Source organism: Oryzias melastigma, linkage group LG21, assembly GCF_002922805.2.
Source record: "Oryzias melastigma strain HK-1 linkage group LG21, ASM292280v2, whole genome shotgun sequence".
NCBI lineage: Eukaryota > Metazoa > Chordata > Actinopteri > Beloniformes > Adrianichthyidae > Oryzias > Oryzias melastigma.
The window spans coordinates 13,426,012-13,446,346 of NC_050532.1; the positions used below are offsets into that span (position 1 = coordinate 13,426,012).

At 42.6% G+C, this 20,335-nt stretch overlaps 1 protein-coding gene across 1 annotated transcript in view; it reads left to right on the top strand.

Moving 5' to 3' along the window:
- The window catches only part of LOC112138021 (glycerol kinase), a 29,367-nt gene extending 9,448 nt beyond the window's left edge, over positions 1-19,919 (top strand). The window contains exons 3-19 of the mRNA XM_024260576.2: positions 536-642; positions 1,048-1,125; positions 3,477-3,556; positions 4,369-4,506; positions 4,582-4,691; positions 7,555-7,621; positions 10,897-10,932; positions 11,453-11,520; positions 11,621-11,663; positions 11,738-11,818; positions 11,948-12,026; positions 12,099-12,195; positions 13,026-13,110; positions 13,248-13,368; positions 16,549-16,692; positions 17,133-17,219; positions 19,181-19,919. Of these exons, the coding sequence (XP_024116344.1) occupies positions 536-642; positions 1,048-1,125; positions 3,477-3,556; positions 4,369-4,506; positions 4,582-4,691; positions 7,555-7,621; positions 10,897-10,932; positions 11,453-11,520; positions 11,621-11,663; positions 11,738-11,818; positions 11,948-12,026; positions 12,099-12,195; positions 13,026-13,110; positions 13,248-13,368; positions 16,549-16,692; positions 17,133-17,219; positions 19,181-19,194 (1,435 nt within the window). The 3' untranslated portion in view covers positions 19,195-19,919. The remainder of the gene's footprint in view (positions 1-535; positions 643-1,047; positions 1,126-3,476; positions 3,557-4,368; positions 4,507-4,581; positions 4,692-7,554; positions 7,622-10,896; positions 10,933-11,452; positions 11,521-11,620; positions 11,664-11,737; positions 11,819-11,947; positions 12,027-12,098; positions 12,196-13,025; positions 13,111-13,247; positions 13,369-16,548; positions 16,693-17,132; positions 17,220-19,180) is intronic.
- Positions 19,920-20,335: the final 416 nt, after the last annotated feature.

Below are 20,335 nucleotides of genomic sequence, written 5' to 3' on the forward strand. Positions count from 1 at the left end.
ACACGGTCCGAATGAGCAGAAGAAGATGGATGGATGGATGGAAATTCGAGCCATGTTTTGTGAAAATCGTTTCAGAACAAGAGAGCTAGTCTGATTTCTGTGGTTGATGCCTGTATGTCTTACATTGAAACAGCAGCGTTCTGCTGCCATGATTCCATGCAAAGCAATAGCGCCTGTGTGCGCAGGTCTCTGTGTAGTGAATAGGCAGGGGTCATATATATCAATGGTTTTACCAGACACCCACGTCTCCCAACCGACAAGGAAACCAGAAGCGGAGAGTGAAGCGAGTGCCAAACATATGAAGGGTAAACCCATGAAGAAGACAAACTTAGGGAGGAGCTACAAGAAGTACAAGTAGATCTTATCAAAAATAGATTTGAACCCCCTTTTTATTTTGCAATCAAGTGAAGGTATGGTTGAAAAAACTCAGGCTTTGAGTTTAGGAGTCCTGATTATGAGAGTGGTTGATTCCAGGCTTATTCTGGCTTTATTGTGTTAAAGAAAATGTTTCTGTCCATGTTGTTTTCTGAGTCAGATGGGTGGAGGAGGACCCCAAGGAGATCATGCAGTCTGTCCATGAATGCATTGAGAAGACCTGTGAAAAGCTGAGCCAGCTTAAGGTTGATATCTCCAGCGTTAAAGGTGGGACTCTGCAGTGTACACAGACACAGATGATAGACCACCAACCTTCTCCAGATTCAGAAAGATCTGCACCAAAACTCAAATGTGTCCTGAAACTTTAACAAAAGACAGTTGGCCCTTTTGGAAGATTCTTCCAACCGTCCAGCGCTTCAGACTCTGCGACTGCTTCCTGTGATATGCCATATTTATAGAGATGGTTTCAACCAAACATTTAGAGATCCAACAGAAGTTCCACAGTGCCTGGGATGTGACGCCGCTGGTCTTTGGGTTGGTTGTGGTTGGACGTTGCTGTGTTGTTTTTGGGTGGTGTAGGTGCTGAGGGTGCATACTACAAATGGGGTTTGCTGGGGGGTAGAACAGGTGCTTGAAGCTTTGACTGACATTCACATTGTTGTGAATCTGCAGCGGTGGGCGTGACCAACCAGAGAGAGACGACCCTGGTGTGGAACAAAGAAACTGGAGAGCCGCTCTACAACGCTATCGGTAGGAGGACACGTTTACTTCTTCAATGTGTCACTGCTTCTTTACTTCAACTCTGTCTGTGCATGTTTGCAACCTGCTGGATAACTAGCTGCTGGGAAATGTGTGTCATTCAGACATACAGTATCTATTGCTGCATTTCCATTGACTGTGAAATTGGGATCATAAATTGGAAACACAAAAATTTCCAAAAACACTGGCATTTATTGAAAAATAGTTTTTGCCTTTGGAAGAGGTGGTTTTTTAAATTGACATATTTTGTAGAACTCTAATAGAAATTTTTTTTTAATTAAATGCATCATGTGACCAACAACGCTCCTTTGGCACTGCACAACAGACGCCACCATGCAGAACAGATGGAGCCACAGCTCCTCCTGTCTGTGTGTTTTTAGGGATGGGTATGGTTAAGATTTCATCGAGACGTCTCCTCTAATTGATCTTTCCTGTGTCAGAAAAAGGAGGGAGAAGACAAATAACAAACTGTACATACAAACTTCACATAAAAATATGTTCATTTAAACTCCTTTGCAACAGTAGAATAAAATGACCAATAAATACTTAAGTGTCTTTGTAGCAATAACGCACCTTTAAGGTAACAACTTCAATAAACAGTGCAATAAAGAGCCAAAGACAGAGTAGATCAAATAATCTCTTCACTTCAAAGAACAATAAAAGTGTAAATAAAAATGCAGTGTTGTGTTTTCATTAATTGTACAGTGCACATTTACATTGTCGGGTAATTATTATTTTTGAGACACAACATAAACCTTTTATTATTATATGATCTCTTACAGCTGTATTTATTCCCTCCCTTTTATTCAAATTTCCTGCACCTATCTTCATAACACTTTAGTCACATACTCCACGTGTGCACTGCTAGCATACACGCACGGCTGTTGAAACAACAACAGTGTCTGGCTTGGACAGTCAAACGCTGCTCACCTCCACCAGGATCTGGTGTATTCTGCTGTTTGGTGGCACACGTATCACGCTAAACTCAGAGCAAAGAACGCAAAATCAAAAACAGCAAGAAAGTGAGATGAGTAACAATGCATCTGATATTAGTTGTCAAAAATGTGTTTTGAAAGTCAAGAAAGGTATTTAGAAAGCAAACATTTAAGATTTTCTTTAGAAAATTTTGTTTTTAAAACTCAACATTTGATTGCAATTTAGGACATTTTGATTTCAAAACTATGGCTTTTGTTCTCACTGTAGTGGCACAAATATTACTTCATAGTTGTTGAGTTCTGATCCAGATTCCAGCTCAGACGAGGAAAAGGAAGACCTTCATGGATCTATTTGTCTGTAAGTGGGTGATCAGAATGGAGCAGAGCAAGGAGACTATGACCTGTTCAGCTTGTATTCTACATCACAATGATGATTTTTATTCACCCTGATTCACACCAGTTTGAATGGAAATGCAGTTTGAAATGTTTTCTTTATGTTCATCCAACATTATCAAAAAAAATGCTTCAAAGAGGGTCTTTAAAAACCAAGTCAGTTAAGGATTACACCTAAAATGCTGATTTAAGCTGTTCAGACATTCAAATGTATGAAGGGTTAACATCCTTTTGAAACGATCTGAGCTATAATGGATTATACTGACCTCAGTGTTTTGAATGATTCCGAATGTTGCCATCAAAAAGGTTCAGCCTGGATCAGGGGTCTGAAACCTGAGGCTCCTGGGCCACGTGAAAAAAAGGTTACATATTTGTTCTACTATTTTGAAAGGAACATGTATGTGCTGCTGCTGTCTAAGGTAAAATAACATTAAAATGGTTATATTCTGGGCGATAGAGCGCCGTCCAGCGGCTGCTGCCCACCACTGAGAGAATTTCCCTATTGTGGGAGTAATAAAGGATTTGATTGATTAATTGATATTATTGTAAATATTTAAAAGCTACATTTTATCAAATTGTTAATGGTCACAAAAACATAAATTGTAACTTTCCAACTTTGCAGCTCTTGTTCGGTTTTGGCCGGTAAGAAATAACACAAGTGGCTCTTTTAGCGTTAAAGGCTGCAGACCCCTGACTTAGATTATTGCTTTTTGCATCTTGAGAAACTGCAAAAAGCAATGTAATGTAAGCAACTGTAAGTTGGTGCTGTAAGAAGTGAAAAGATTTGCAGTGGAAAAGCTTCAAATTTGCTGTTGAAGGGAATTATCTCAGTGATTTATGACTGTTGCAGAGGAGACTTGAGTCACTGGAAGGATTGGAGTTTCCATCAGCATTAATACCTGCAGCTCAGTTTGTGCTGCCAGGAGAAGTCACAGATGTGATCTCTGTAGCATTCCTTTCCTCAGTAGAACGTCTGCTCACAGCAGTGTTTTCATTGTCTTCACTGGGGTTTAGTGTGGCTCGACCTGCGCACACAGTCAACAGTGGAGAGGCTGATTCAAAAAGCTCCAGGCCAGAACAAGAACCACTTGAAGGTGAGAGCTGAAGGACCAGTGATCATGTCTTAGAATCAAGAAGCTCTTCTTGTAGCTGCATAGGTTTTTGTTCTGTGATACATTTTTCAATTAGAAATTCAGGATTCATAAAGTTCGTCAGGACTGAAGATGTAGATCCGCCTCACGCTATCTTGGATAGAATTCCAAAGCAGGTTTGATGGGCATCTCGAATTTTGGCAGGAAATGTTCATATTTTTTAAATCGTCAGTTTTTAGCTCAACACTGGGTCTGTAATGTTACAGAAAGTTTACAAATAAAGTTAATACAAAGTGGATTCATGCCTGTGATTACATCTATGAAAAACAGCCTTTAAAATGTCCTATGAATTACTGCTGCTGCCACTTGTTAGCATTAGCTTAGAACCAGCTCGTTAGCATTAGCAGCTAGTATCGTAGCATGCTAGCATCAGTGTGTAACAACAGCGCTGTCTTCAAATCAACACTTTTATGAAAGGTTCTGTTGCTGCTGTAGACCAGCAGCTTTATCCTCCAGTTCTGTCTGGATCCGTTTGGAAATGGCTGCACGTCCTGCTGCTGCATCAGCCAAAGCTAACCGCTACACAAACAGAGACGATTAGCAGAAGAGGGTGGTGGGTGGGGTGAGGGCTTCTCGTGCCACGTGCGTTATTTATTTATTTATTTTTTCTTGAAAGATTAAAATAGTCTGAAGTTCATGTGATGTGTGACAGATCAGGAGGCCAGGCAACCATAAGACACTCTGTTGTCGACAGAGACCAAAGCTTTCTTTGCATTTTTGTTTGTTTGTTGGCACGAACACATTGATCTGTGCAGCACTTGACTGGACTGCCCATCAGTACCTACTTCAGTGCAGTGAAGCTGCGCTGGCTGCTGGACAATGTAGACGAAGTGCGCGAGGCGGTGCGCAGTGGGAGAGCCGTGTTTGGGACTGTGGACTCCTGGATCATCTGGGTAAGGCCTTCTGAATGATGCTTCTCTGCACAACACGGCAGACGCAGAACTCCCTGAGCTTCTGTTTCCCTTCAGAATCTAACTGGTGGCCGGAGCGGAGGAGTTCACGCTACAGATGTGTCTAACGCCAGTCGCACCATGCTCTTCAACATTCACTCCATGGAGTGGGATCCGGAGCTGTGCAGGTGAAAACACATGGTTCAGCGATGTGCACTCATGTTTATTTATTCACTGATTATACTGAGAATACGGCCAAACAGAAATACCAGAACGAAGAGATCCACTGTGCTCCCAATTTGCCTTCCTGTGGATAATAAAGCTACAGTTAGAAGATCATGATCTGCTGCTTTCTGTAGTACTGTTCCCTCTCCAAAACACAGTTCACTCTCAGCAGCCTCACAGTTCTTTGTAGAGCAAGTTTGGCTTTTTTTTTTATTTTTTGTGAAAGTACATTGTGTTCTGCGTCCTGATTATTTTGGATGATTATCAATCCATGTCCTCCATGCTGTGTCTTTTAAAGGGGCCATACCATTGTTTTCTTCAGCCTTTCAGAGTGAACTATATCCACATATATGGTCATATACTACCTCTGGAACACTAAAAAAAAACAAATTATTTATGAGATATTCTTTTTTTTCCTAAAATGACTCGATTCCTGAAGCTCCGCCTGCTGCTGCATGTGGGTGCCGCCCATTTCATGACGTCCTCCTAGAGCTGGCGGTGTGTCTTCGTTTCTCCCATGAAAATAACCATAGAGTTTTCTCTCAAAGATGGATGCACATACCACATATCTGCCTTTAGGCCGGACCATCGCTACACTGGGTCACAACAGAAATACATGGTTTCTGCTGGACTGTGCCTGACTGGGGTGTGGGGTGTCTTAAAGGAGCCCCGTGTCTAAAGTAACAAACTGAGCAGGAGTTTATTGAAGACAGGACACAATGGGTTATATGCACGGCCTACTTCCACATTCAGTACATGACCGCTCACTCATTTAGTAGTGGACTATTGCTTATGTTGAAATAGCTCAGTATTTGGAGTTTAAAAGATATCTTTTGAGCTACCAGGAGTCACCATAAATGATTTTAGGCGCATTGAGGAGGAATGAAAGGTGTGATAACCAGCAGCGTTCTGTTCTTCACTAGACTCTGACCGCTGGAAGACCTTTGCTCGTCTCAGTAGCTCCATCAGTTTTAACAGCTGAGGAACTGATTCAGCTTCTACATGAGGTGCGTGGTGAAGTGAACTTCATAACTGGGCTGATGATTACACAGTCTGAATGGTACACTGCTGTCCTAGGCCTGGGTGGGGGCTGGTCAGATTTGTTTGTGGGCTTTTGCTTTTGTATGGTGTCTGTGAATAGGACCCCAGTCCTCTGGCAGCGGCGCCACAATGCTGTTGTGCATAGAAGGAAGAACATGGCCCCCACCTTTGTTCAGAGAACTCATTCCAAACTCTTTGGAATCATGTCTTGTGTAAGATGCCTATTTTGCAAGAATGCCTGCTGTCCTTCATGAGTGGACTGCTGGGTCCTGACCTGTGACTGGGTTGTTCATTTTATGTTTTTATTTAACTTTATTTTATTTTTAGACGTTATTTTCTGTTCAATGAACAGAAATTCATCTTTCAACACGGCAGAACACGTTCAATTCAATTCAATTAATAAACATTCTTAAAATACAATTAAAAAGAAGCTTAAAACTTAATAAATACCTAAAAAATGTAAAGGTCATGAAAATCCCAGAATGCACCATCCACATGGAGCTTATATAAGTGCTATTGAGAGTTGAGCAGAGTGACTGCATTGGGGATAAACGATTTTTTGTAGATGTTTGTCCTGGTCAACAGTGTTCTGTATCTCCTGCCTGAAGGCAGCAGGGAGAGAGAGTGATGGAGAGTGGTGTCCTGAGTGATGAAGGCCTGCCTTCTGAATCATTTTTGGGAGTTCTCTCACATTATAGAAAAGCTCTTTTCTTCTCCGTAGACACTTTTCCACGTCTTTACTAACCCACTGTTTATTGTTTGGGTCGACAGTCATTATTATCTTCAGTTATCATCTGTTTTTGTTGCAGTGTGTGACTGTTAAAAGTGTACCAGGAAAACCTCCTGAGCTTCTCAGAAAGCCCTTAGTCATGCAGAGGATGGGGACTCTGTCCCCTCCTGGAGGTCTGCCTCATCATGAGAGTTGTTTGCAGTTGTTGCCAGAATAGGAGGAGTTCAGACCTGCAAACATGAGAAGAAAGTAAAGGAGATTCTAGAGAACAGTGTGGCGGTTGCAAACCAAGTATAGAGCAAATCTTCTTACACAGGTTAGGTTGTTATTAAATACCAGAAAACCCAAAACACACCTTACACATATATCGGTATGTGTACACAGTGGTTTTGTTTCATTATTTGTCTTTGTTTTTGAAAATTGTGGACACAAAGATTGAGACATTTGAACTAGAGGAAATGTTTAACAGTCAGAATGAAGCAGCTGGTTCCTACAGAACAGCTGATGACCTGTTAGACCAAAGGAATCCAACTTACAAAGAGGTAGATGGGGTCTTTAATGATCCCTGAGGAAATTTAAAAGTGCTCATCTGCCTACAGTCATAAAAACAAGAGGAGTCAGTCGGTTCAAAATCAAAGGATAAAAAATATAAAATCACAGAATTAAAATACACTAAAAATAAATTGATTCTTTAATGGCTGTTCAAAAAAACCCTTTTCACCTCCAGGCAAAAACACCTGATGTTTACCTGAGTTAACAGCAGACATGAAACCAGAACAGTGGCATTTCCAGGGCAAACAGTTGACGTCTGCTGAGGTGGTTCAAAACTTAGTTTAGATTAGATGAGTCTCTAAAACTGTCCTGTTGAGCCTGATCTGAGCCTTTCAGTCTGAGTGAGGGACATAGCAGACGGCGTTAGCATTCTGCTAACTCAATCATTTCTCCTCCAGCATGGACCAACGTGTCCATTTATAGTGAGTCTCAGTGAGTAGATAGTTCTCTGAATATTTCAATAAAAACTAAATGTGATTGTGACAGAGTTGTGTGTCTTTCAGGTACTTTGACATTCCAGTGGAAATCCTTCCAGAAGTCAGAAGCTCCTCTGAAGTTTACGGCTGGATGGTGAGCTCTCTCTACACTCTTACGTTGTGATCAGTGTTGTGAAACATTTGTTCATGTGTTCCAGGACATGTTATCAGGTTTGATTATCATCTAAGGAGTTATCCATATAAAACATTTGAATTTCACCCAAAGCCATACACAGGGCACACTCAGGAACAGCCTGCCTTCAGCTCCCTGGTCGGGGTCTCAGATCCCACCTTGTGGTGTGACAAAATCTGAAAAGCTGCTGAGCTGGAGCCAATGCAGGTTCTAGTGGTCTGGGTTGAGTTCCTGTGTTTGGATCTCCTCATCTTCGCACAGGGATTGCTGTTTTACTAGTTTGTGCAATGAGCCCTTTGTACTGTTCAGAGGTTGGCGGCCTGTTTTGGTTTCTTCATTTTCTGTTGGTCTTTGACCTGGAGGAGAGTCTGTCACCCTGGATAATGTAGTTATGGGATAATGATTGATCTTTACTGGATCAAAGACTTGGATCAAAGACTTGTCCAAATGTTGCAAACTGATTTGAGTTCACCTGACCCACTCCAAAGAAAGTTGTGTTTTTAGCATCTCCTTGTAGCATTCTTCTCACGATGGAGGACCCATTTAAAGAAAATTAAGAATAAGACTTTTGAGTATTTATTAATTCAAACTGTGATGGATCAGTTCCAGGGAAAACATATGCTATTTTAGCCTGAAATTGTTTGGTACAAACTACAATTGGCAGGCCACCAGCTCTCTGCTCTGCTCCATTCTGATCTATCCACCCGCAGACAAATAGACCCATGTACATATATTTTTCTTCCTTGTTTGAGCTGGACTCTGGATCAAAACTGTGACGCTGAAAGCTCCAATATTAGTCACCATTTTTGTTGCACCACTAATGCTAGGTTGGGACTGTGAGGGACTGTAAGCTAGTGGCAGAGAGTGTAAACAGAGGGATCCCGGGAAGCAGAGGCGGGCTGACTCCGAACCAGTAGTCCCGCCCACAACTAAGAGGATGAATTTCTGATGAACACCTCCAGCTCTATAGAAAATGTCCTAAAGCTCCCTTCTCGAGGTCTGGATGTCCACTCTGTGCTTTTGAAGGCTGCCTCCATCAGCTTGGACCAATGGGAGAAACACCCTTCCAGTACCACACCTGATAATAATCAACAGATACAGGCACACACAAAGATCCACAAAAACACAGAAGTCCCACTCTGATAGAAATAAAACACACAAAGCACAGGCTAAAAGGAAAAAACAAACTAAAAACGGCCACGGCCGTAACATTTGGCCTCATCGAGTGGTGATTTTATATTGATAACAGGAAATCCGATAGTAGCTTAAAAAGCTGTTTGAACCTAATTGAGAATTTTAGCTTTAAGATTTAGAGAAGAACGTTCTTACAGTCTCTTATCAAACACTGCTGTGAGAGTTTGGACCAGAACTGGGAGAGCTGATGACATCTCTGCTGTTCTAAGATGAGTTCTGAGATGTAGAGTCAGACAGCAGAATCCAGATTGAAACTTACTAGGATGAAGCATCTTTTTGTTGTCATTCCCCAGCCTGCAAGGCCTAGTGGGCCCCACATGGTTCAAAAGGGGGCAGAGAATGTGGGCCCCAATTGGGTTTGTCTGCAGTTTCCGTGGTGGCCCCAGCTGTGTTTGCCCACATTGGCTTCACTGCCTAGGGACTGGAGGCCTGGACAGCGACCCTGCTATCTCCGCTGACTCCTGGGGGGCAGCACTTGCTTGCTTTGCCGGACCCTGGGCAGCGGAACTCACTACGCTGTCCACCGGGCGACTGGCTAGCTAAGCTAATGTGGGCAAACACAGCTGGGGCCACCACAGAAACTGAGGACAAACCCAATTGGGGCCCACATTCTCTGCCACTTTTGATCCATATGGGGCCCACTAGGCCTTGCTGGCTGGGTCGGCACAAAGATGGAAGCAGTGAACCCATCCTATCCTGTTTAAAGTCTAAAACTGAACCTTTGGTCTTTTCTGCTTCCTTTGTGTGACATGCTGCACCACCTGCAGTCCACATGCTAAACGCTGGTCTTCTTGCCTTACACCTTTTTTATTATTTTATTTGATTAAATTTTGTTTTTTTCCCAGCTATGTGGCAGAGGTAGCAGATGACCTCTGATTGGAAGATGGCAGATTCAGTTCCCACTTTGCCCGCCCATGTATTGACGTGTCCTCTGGTGTTTATAGGTTTGGTGGCAGTGTTTGGCAGCGGAGCCACCATTAATGTGTGAATGTGTGTACCTGGGTGAATGGGACTGTGACCTTTCCTTGATGGCTTTGGAAACAAAAAGGTTGAGGCTAATTAAATGAAAACAGTTGTGGATCATGATCAACCTGGAACTGGTGTGACTGACAGGGAAATGCAGAACACGACCAAAAAACAAACCTACCGAAACCACAAAACCCTTACAGTACCCCTCCCCAAAAGGGCAGGTCCCAGATGCCCAAAAACCTAAGAGGAGGGTGCATGCAAGAACAAAACAAGTCCGGAAAACATTCAGGGTTTTTGGAGCCAGACAGATGTGAGGGGAATCGGAACCCCTTCTTAGGAACAGACATAAAGAGGAGCAGACACAGCGACCCCCCGCTGGAATGGGAGGGATGACCCCGACAGTCCACTCAGGAACAGATAGGTGGACATGGCATGATGTGACTTGAATATAGCTGCAGGAAATCTGATCTGATGTGCAGTGATTTGGTGTTGACTGCAGTGGAAGAAAACTCTGCACTGGAGCATGAATTCTAAGGTGGTCAGGTCGTTCTGTCAGAATGGGTGGATGGAGGACCCAAATGCAGGAGAGCAGGCTTGGTGACAGGAACTTAAAACATTTAAGAAATAAACCAAAGCATGACCAAAACCCAAGGAGACACAAAAATGGCAGAACAAAACAGAGCTGATGACCTGACCAGTAAAAACTGAAAAAGACTGAGGGTAGTTAACTGAACTGAAGACAGCAGTGGATCATGACAAACCTGAAACTGATGTGACTGAGGACAATTTAAAACAGAACTGGATCAAAACACGTCACTGACAGACACCAAAGTCCACAATCCTCAATAGATTAGAATATAGTGAAGAAGTTGACTATTTTTGACAGTCAATTCAAAAAGAGATTTTCATCATCCTTACACAGAAGCAGCAACATTGTTTGAAATATTTGAAATAGTATTACTTTATGACTTTTTAAGCCTGTAGTCTGAATGTTGCTTTACTTATTTAAACTCTAGCTTGTCTTCTGTGACAAAAAATATGATTCACAATCCAAGCATTTCTCCTCTGAACAGAAATCGGGCATGCTAGCAGGAGTTCCAATCTCAGGGGTAAGGACTTTTCCACAAGGTACATCTTATATGTGTTTATTCATGTGTGTGTGAGCGTTTCTCTTCCCATCTCCACCATGATAGAACAACTTGAACCCTGCTCCTAAACTTCTAGCCTTGTTACCTTTCCACCTGGTCTCCTGGACACACAGTATGTCTACCTTTCTCCTCTGCATCATGTCCACTAACTCTCTACCCTTTCCTGTCATAGTTCCAACATTCAAAGTCCCAACTCTCAGTCCAACACTAGTGACTTTCCTCTTCTCTCTCTCCCTACGAACACACCTTCCTGCTCTCCTTCTTTGACTAAGGATTGTACAGATATATGATATCATTTTTTTTCTAATGGTTCGTTTGATGATTTTTATATGGAATTCCAACAGTTTGGAGTGAATAGGATTGGGATAACTAAAGGCTGCATGTTGATGTGGGATCAGCATACCATCATCTGTCAGGATTGAGGGGCTGGTTCTAACCAACAAAGTGACTGACTTCCATACTTTCCTGGTTTCTCTGTCAGTGTTTAGGGGATCAATCAGCCGCCCTGGTTGGTCAGATGTGCTTTGAGGAAGGACAAGCCAAAAACACGTAGGACCAGCATCATTTGTTTTTGATCTTTAGTTGATGCATTCCTCACAGTGCCTTTTTGCTGGGTTTACTCCTCTTTCCCTGGGTCTCTTGTTTGTAGGTATGGTACTGGCTGCTTCCTTCTTAGAAATACAGGATGCAAAGTAAGATGCTGCTTGAATACAGTTGATATTTTTATTTGATTCTTTTTTAATATTCTGTCGTGTGACTCTGCCAGCCTGTCATGTCGGACCATGGCCTGCTCACCACTGTTGCCTACAAACTGGGGAGGCACACGCCGTGCTGCTATGCTCTGGAGGTGTGTGATGGACCTCCTGTTGCTGAACATTTCTCCTCAGTTGTAGCCAAAATCCCATTTCTGCCCCTCATGGCTCAGTCTGAAGAGCTGGTGCCTAAGAGTCTGATGGTTCTTCTCTGGGTTCTGCAGGGTTCCGTTGCCATTGCTGGAGCTGTGGTTCAGTGGCTGAAGAACAACATGGGCATGGTGCAGACATCGTCAGAGATCGGTGAGGCGAGGCAGTGGAAGGGCTGGAATCTGCTTTTTCTGTGGGAAGGTTTTCATGAATCTGTGGTTTCAGAGAAGCTCGCAGCTGAAGTGGGAACCTCCCATGGTTGTTACTTTGTACCGGCCTTCTCCGGCCTGTATGCCCCCTACTGGGAGCCCAGTGCCCGAGGGTGAGACTGTCACACCTGCACCACCACAACCCAACTTCTACGAAAGGTCTCTAAAATTTGAGTGTATAAAATGGCCAATCATTTATCTATACCTTAAACACAACAACTAACTAAGGAATGTTATACTTTTATCAGCTGAATGAAATAGTTTCAAAGATGAGGTCTCAGAACGGACAGGGTAAACTACTGTGGAGAGAAAATAGACTCACTCCGATTTGTGGGTGCATAATTCTTGATTTGTGCGTAAATAAGGATTTGTGCATGCGTATTCTTGATTTGTAACTCATATAATATGTTTTGTGCATAACTAAAAAAATTACAAAATTTTAAAAAATACGAAATACAATTTACACATGCACAAATTAAAATTACAACAGCTTGAAACTAATTACACACAAAAATCTTTAAAAAAAAATACGCATATAGCCTAAGTTACACACAGATTCCACCGTGAGACTCTTTTCACGTCTCCCTGATTCATCCGTGAGTGATGCGTTCAAGTACTACTAGAATGCTGGGTCATCAGAGTTTTCTCATCAGCCACTTTAAACTTAAGATTGTGAATAATATCTGGTGAAACTTGAAATTTCCCCACTTTCTTAAACAGATATTCCTGATAATTAATATTAAAAAGTCTAAATAAATGTTTTAGAAACACTTATCACTTTAAAAATATCTTCTCTATCTTGTTTCTATATTATTTTGTTAGTAAAATATCAGCATGCAAAGTCAAACAATTGATTTTAGATTGTACACTGTGTCCAGTTTACTAGTTTAGAAGAATGACATCTTTAGTTTCTAACATTTGAAGATGTTGATCTGTTTCTCAGCATCATCTGTGGACTCACACAGTTCACCAACAAGAATCACTTGGCTTTCGCTGCGCTGGAGGCGGTTTGCTTCCAGACAAGAGAGGTCATCTTTCCCCCTTTTCTTCACTGAAGCCACATCTGTTTGGTTCTGTTTGGAAGTATAGTGGGACCACCTCAAATGCTGAGATTTTTCATTTTGATTTGGAGGTACAGAAGTTCAGACGAATTCTCTCCCTGCAGATACTTGATGCAATGAACCAGGACAGCGGCGTTCCTCTGACACAGCTGAGGGTGGATGGAGGCATGACCACCAACCGGTTACTGATGCAGCTGCAGGCGGACATCCTCTGCATACCTGTTGGTGGGAAGACTCGTCGCACACAGAATCCGTCCTTATCATTCTGAATCATGGGGTATTTTCATGGGGTATCAAGCAGACCACAACCTCCAGTGTTTTAGGGTAATGCCTGACGAGTATCCAGGCTTCCTGCTGGGTGGTTGGATCCACAGTCTGTTAATATCTGGTAATGGACACCTCAAGGGGCTTTGTTTAACTTATGCTGTCATTGTTACAAAAGAAATCAATAAATACATTAATACTACTTCAATCTTTTTATTTTATATAGTTTTTTTACAAGAAGCCAACTATTTGATGTGACATGTTGTCATGGTAACGGCTAAAGAGCCTACACCGTCCTCTGCTACAGCTGCAGTTAGCAGAGGAAAGTGGTATGTTTGTTTAGCCCCATGTTAGGAGATCCGAATCATCATTTCATAGAGAAGGTTCACCTCTTAGCGCTCGTTTCTGTCCAGATGATGAAGCAGCAGTTGACTCTTAAAGAATTCTTAAAGATTCTTAAAGATTCTTAAAGAAACACAGTCCACTAATAGTTTCCTAGATTGCTTTCATGGATAAAATATCCACCATTATACTGTGGTCTAGGTGAATACTCGATTCTGATCCACTGCTGGGTCCTAAAAAAGAAGTCTCACACAGCTCAAACATTCTGTATCACTGCACAGGCTTCTTTAAAACATACTTTTGTTTCTTCATCTGGACAAAAACAAACGGTAAGAAGTGAACTTTCTCTCTAAACTGATGCTATTGTGACGATCAGCATTTATATAGCTTTCCTTTTGTAAGGTAAAGGAGTAAATACTTGACAAATTGGTCATAATGTTAGGTTTATTTTCAGAATGTTTTTTTTAATAACTTCTCATAAGACAATTACTCAATGTAATAAAGGGTGTATTCTTCTGTCTCACCACAAGAGGGAGTTTCCCTTTATTGAGCAGGTGGGAAAATCAGAGTCTACCTTAGCTGCTGTAAAACAAAGGACAGAGACAGTTATGTGCTGTTTGTAGCTGCTCACTGAAGGATTAACTTAAAAAAATCACATTCGTGCAGTGTCTTCCTTTCAAGTGTGCAACACTTTTCTGCTGCAGTTGATGTGTGTGTCAGCTCAGCCGTGTGTTGTCATCATAGACATATACAGTATAATGGTTGTCATGTTACCGTGACAACAGACAGCTGGTGATTCTGCATCCATCCATCATGGACCGGGTCATGCGTGCAGATGTTTCAGACTTTCTTCTTCCTGGTCACTTCCTCCAGCTCCTCCGTGAGGTGTTTCCAGGCCAGCCATAAGACATAGTCTCTCCAGCGTGTCCTGGGTCTTCCCGGGACCTCTGCTCCATGGGACATGCCCAGAAAACCTCTGCAGGGAGGAGTCACAGTGGAAGTGGATTATCAGGGATTGTTTTTTCTGATGCGCTGGAAGGGAGTTATGGGGAATAAAACATTAAAGTATTAAAAAGTACAGATGGTGACGTTGAACGAAGCCTGAGCTACACTGGTCCGTCTGCAGAGAGTCTCCATTGTGTTGTGTTGACACAAAGACTAGAACGTTCCATTTCAAGTCTGTCGACACGTCAATTTCACAGTAAAATACCAGTACTTCTGTTGTACTTTCAATACAAAACTACAAAATTAGATTTCATATTTATCAATGTGACCACCCGATTACACACGTTAACACCACGGTCCATTTTCTCCATAACAACTGCAGTTTCATTTTGAAAGTACAGAAACATAACATCACTGTATCTTACAAGGACTCTGAAGAAGGAAAGGGGATGGGGGCTGAAGCTAAAGTTTGAAGACAGATATCAGGATAAATGACTCCCCCAGGAGCTGAGGAGGAAGAGGGACGGACCGGAGACTGAACTGAGTTAAAGTGAACTGACTGAGGGTTGAGAGACGGACTCTCTACGCAGATCCACCTCATGTAGGAGATGCAGCCCAGACAGAGCAGTGTACATTGGGGTTACTCTCTTGTTTGTCTTCCAGTTCATACTCCTGATTATTTTCTCCTTCTTCTCACAGCGGTGAGAATACACTTTAGTTTCAGCCTTTTTAGTTGCAGTAGGTACATGTATATTTTTCTAGTTGCAGCAGCTTTTCTTTTTGACACATAATTTCTTTTTATTTATTCCCAGCAGTGATTCTTGTTATTTGCAGCGTTTCTTGTTTGAGGTTGCCTTTTATTTTACTTTTTGCTGCAATGACGTGTGTCAGTCACCACAGCTACATGTGTCCAGCTGCCCTCCTCTGTCCTGCAGACAGAGGAGGTAAACACTTCAGATGTGAACTCTCAAATCTTCTAGAAAAACACAGAAACATTCTGCACACTGTCATGGAGCAACCTGCTGCTACCATCTCCAGCCACCAGAGGGAGCGCTCACCACCTACCACCACCTGGACTCACCAGCTCACCTGTTCCCCATCATCCTCATCAGCCACCTTCTACTTAACTGCTCCTCTCACTCCTTGTCGTCGCGAAGTATTTGTTTGTGCCACCCTGCCTACAGTATCGAGCGTTTATTCCTGGACCATTCCTTCTGTCTCTGACCCTCTGATTGCCTGCCGCCTGCCCCTGACCCTCGCCTGGACTCTGACTACTCTTTTGCTCTCTCGGATGTTCCCTTGCTCCTGGTCTGACCTCTGCCTGGCTCTTACTACGTCTCTGTATTGTGCCCTTTCCTGCTGTGGATGTTAATAAACCTTACCTGCTAGCACATGGATCCAAACGCCTCCGCGCCTTCGTTACACACACATATGAAGTGATGTTTGAGCAAGCAAAAGCTACAGATTTGAGATCAGAATGTTCTAACTTGCTAAATTGGATAGAATCTCAGCAGGCTGATTGGGATGGCACAAACATAACGCTGAGAGAAAATGTTGAAGGCAAAATCAAAGATAGGGCAAAAGCGAGATGAGGCACTACGCATCTGGAAACCTTTCTGTTGCAAACGCAAACATATTTTTTGAAAGCAAATATATATTTTCATTTGCAAATTATGACGTTTTATTCTCAACACTTTGCAGTTTAGAACATTTTGATCTATATCTGTAACTTTTGCTTTCAATACGGTGGCACAAACATCACTTCATGCTCAGACTTCTCAGACCGCACTGCAATGCAAGGATTCCTGCTCAGCCGGACTCACCTCTGATTGCTGATGCTTCATGTCACTGCAGTGCGACCCACCATGTCAGAGACCACAGCCCTGGGTGCAGCCGTGGCAGCAGGAGCGGCTGAGGGGGTGGATGTCTGGAGCCTCCGCCCTGGTCATCTTCCTCAGCTGAAATCTGAAACGTTTCAGCCTCAGATCAACGTTGAAGGTGAGAACAGCAGCAGCCGTGCTTCAGCGTCTGCTTCAGAATATATTGAAGTTCGGATAACCTCCAGCCAAAGAACTGTTGCTTGTAACTCCCAAATAACTCTTGTCCTAAAGTTTGGAGCTGGGGGAGACCGTCTGAGTCTAACTATCCCCAAACAGATTTTATACACAGACAGTACTCTTCTCAGGCTGTGACAACAGAATGGGAAGAGACCTTGCACTGTGAGCAGAAGCACTGATGGGGTTCCCTTCAGTCCACAACAGTTCTCTCTGTCTGCCTGCCACAAACACTCATGGAGGGCAAAGAACAAAATGGGTTTAAGTTTCCTCTCACACCCAGCTTGAAGGATTTGTCCTTTTCGTTATGTAGCTGAATCCCAACAGCCTAGCATCCCGTTTGTAGTGGCTTTGACGGAATCGTTTTCTGGGTTTTTCCCATAGAGAGCGAGTTCCGCTTTTCTCGTTGGAAAAAAGCTGTGCAGAAAGCCATGAACTGGGAGACCATGGAGACCAGCCGCAGCAGTGAAGGTATGGAACTGCAGCTTTCTCTTGTTCACTCACAATTCAGGGACCAGAAAACCTATAAGCCCTGATCTCAGGAAGACCAAGCCCGGTGTCACTTCAGTCTTTCTGCTTGTGTCAGTTCTCTCATTATTCTCTCTGCAGAAGCACAAGTTAGCATTTTAGAGATTTCTGGATTGTGTTAGAATAAACTGAGAAACTGTATAGTAAGCCTTCTTTGTGCATTTGAAACGTAGATCTCTTGAGACCTGGGATCCACATAGGAGGACATCACATTTTGGTCATACTGTATTACCACAACCAGAGTCTGGTTGAGATTTTCAGCAGATTTTTATGATTGTTGCTGCATAAAACGCTTGATGTTGTGGAAGTTTTTGTGAAAAGTTGCGACGAAAGTTGGGATGTTTTTAATATATATATATTTTTGAAAAGCGCCTAAAAATGTGAATTTATTTAATGATCTCCACATTCTCATATTCCAACTCTTTTTATGGTGACAGACGCTCTAGGAAAATACTTCATCATCTCAGTATACAATGGTGTTGTGGAGGAGGGTCTAAATGGAATTATTTCCCTCCAGACTCTACACTCTTCAGTTAAAGTGAAATGATTCCTGTTTTGCTTCTTTTTCCAGCCTCACTGTCTCTCTCTCATATTCATGTTGTGCTGCAGCTCTGCGTGTGACAGACCGTTTTTTCACCTGCACTGCTGACTAAAGCATTAATGATACACTTAGTAATGAATTAAAGTGTCTGTTACTACACTATTCATGAGTTAACTAATGCTTAGTTATTCCTAACTAACGTTTATAAAGGCCACCTTAAAGTGTTCCCGTTAATGCTGCCTAACTGGGGTCCTGTGACTGAGTGTAGCATGTTAGCTCAAATATTAGCTCAGGTCTGAAGAGGTTAAAGTTAGAGGCAGGAGTATACGTCGACTTCCACAGGTAAAATGCTTCTAAAGCACATTTCTATCGTGATTAAACCCAAAGGGCTTTACAGTCACCACCTCGGTTAATGTAAACACACGCTGTCAGCACCATGTGTGGCTGAACCGTTGACTGAGTTTGACCTCACACACAGTAAATGCTTTACTTCCACCTCCTACCACCTGAAGCCAAGTCCGTCACTATTCTTGGGATAGAGACGCCAGGTGACGGCGGTGAGCACGGATTGGTCTGATTCGGTTTGAGTCCATGTTTCTATGGAAACCCCTCTCACCAATCAGGAGTGAGCTTGTTGGATGACCACACTCCCACTATTAAAAGCAGGTTACATGAAATCTGTCAATCAAATCTTTTGAACATTGGAGGTGGGGCCAGCAAGCTCCACCTACTTTTAATTAAGGTATCTGATTGGTCAGTTTATAACTTGAACTGCAGAAAAAATATAATGATTATTGTGAACATTTTTAAGAATGTTTTTTTCTGACCAGTAGAATGACAGATGCTCATTTCTCTAGAGAGGTCTATGGGATTTGGCTTCTTGGAACCAGCAGGTACTTCCTGTTTAGAACGCCAGGGGGGAGGAGTCACACAGTCCAGATCTCTTTCTGTAAAAGAGTTTACAGCCGTTTCATCTGTGGCAACAAGGAAAACTGCACAATGAGACAATAAGACTGTAATTCTAAGGGGAACACTGTGTTAAAGTTTGATTTTGTGTTTTTAGTTCCCAAAGAACATCAGAGGGGTTTTGTTTTATTTTGGAGGGGTTTTTTCTTTTCTGTCTGAAGACAGAAAATGAAATCTGGATTTGACCAGAAGTGCAGATGTTCCTGACCAAAAACATCTGTCAAAGGCCTCACATCTGCTGTATTGCCACGAGGACAGAACCTATTAGCTTCACATCCAAACCTCAGAGTTTTAGACGGCTCTATGGAACAGCATTTTAAAGGCAGAGCTGGAGACACTCAGATGTTCAGGAACAGAGCCTTGTTTAATAGTTCATCTGATGTGATGTCCTTCACAGACCAACTGGAGTGATTCTATGGGAGGGGGTCTGACCAACTGGAGCAAGAGCGACAGAAGAAACAAACTGTAAATGAAGATGTTCATGTGGAGCTCTTCAAGCAATCAACTCTGGAAAATGTTCCTTTTTCTTCAGAAAGATGATCTATATCCTAATATATTTACAGACACCTGGTGACACTGTACTCATTCTTGATGTATTTGTTTGTGTTAAATGTCAGATGCTGTATTTCATGTAGTGTGAAGCTGTAAACTCGTATATCTGCGACTGCACTTGAACTTGTTCCATTCCAGCCGTCAGAACCTCCAATCACCGGCTCAGGACCATTTGGAGGAAGTTTAGTTTTTAAGAAGCAAAATGTTCTCAAATCATGACGGGAGATTATTGCATGGACACTTGAAGTTTGTTTTATGTTGCAGCTCAAACACAGTTCAGCTTTTATCAGTGAAATGGTTTCCATGTTTGTGTGTGCTGGATTCATGTTGATTATCAGATAGCTGCTGTACTTTTTGGCTCTAAAAAGAAAGATTGAATCAGGGATTTGGAGCTTGGAAGGTGGAAGTAGAAACCTGACTTCAGTCAGAAGGGTTAAAGATGGAACCACTGTTCATTTTACTGCATCTAACAGAGCCTGACATTAGTTAGTGAGGCATCTTTCAAATGCTAAAGAGACAAAAACATTCAAACACTCAGATAAGACATTTTTGTACAAAATAAAGATTTCTACCACTTCTGAAAACATGGAACAGATGTAAGTTTATTAGTCTGGGCTGCACAGTGGTGTAGGTTGGCACTCTCGCTTCACAGCAGGAAGGTTGAATTTCCAGCTAGTGCGTTTCTGTGTGAAGTTTGCGTGTTCTCCTGATGCATGTTTAGGTTTTCTCCAGCTTCCTCCCACAGTCCTAAAGCATCCTGCTTACATTCTTTCATTGGTGACTCTAAATTGTCCCTAGGTGTGTATGTGTGTATTTGTGGTTTAGGACACAGGTTGGCTCATATCGATGTCGAGGAGCAGCGGCTCTACTCCGTGAACTCCCACCTTAACATGACCCTGGTGGTCTCCCACAGCGGACCGGTCCTGGGTTACAAGCAAGACAAAGAGCGGTCCAGAACTCCCTTTATGAGAAGCAGAAAAGACTCCTCTACGCTGCCCGG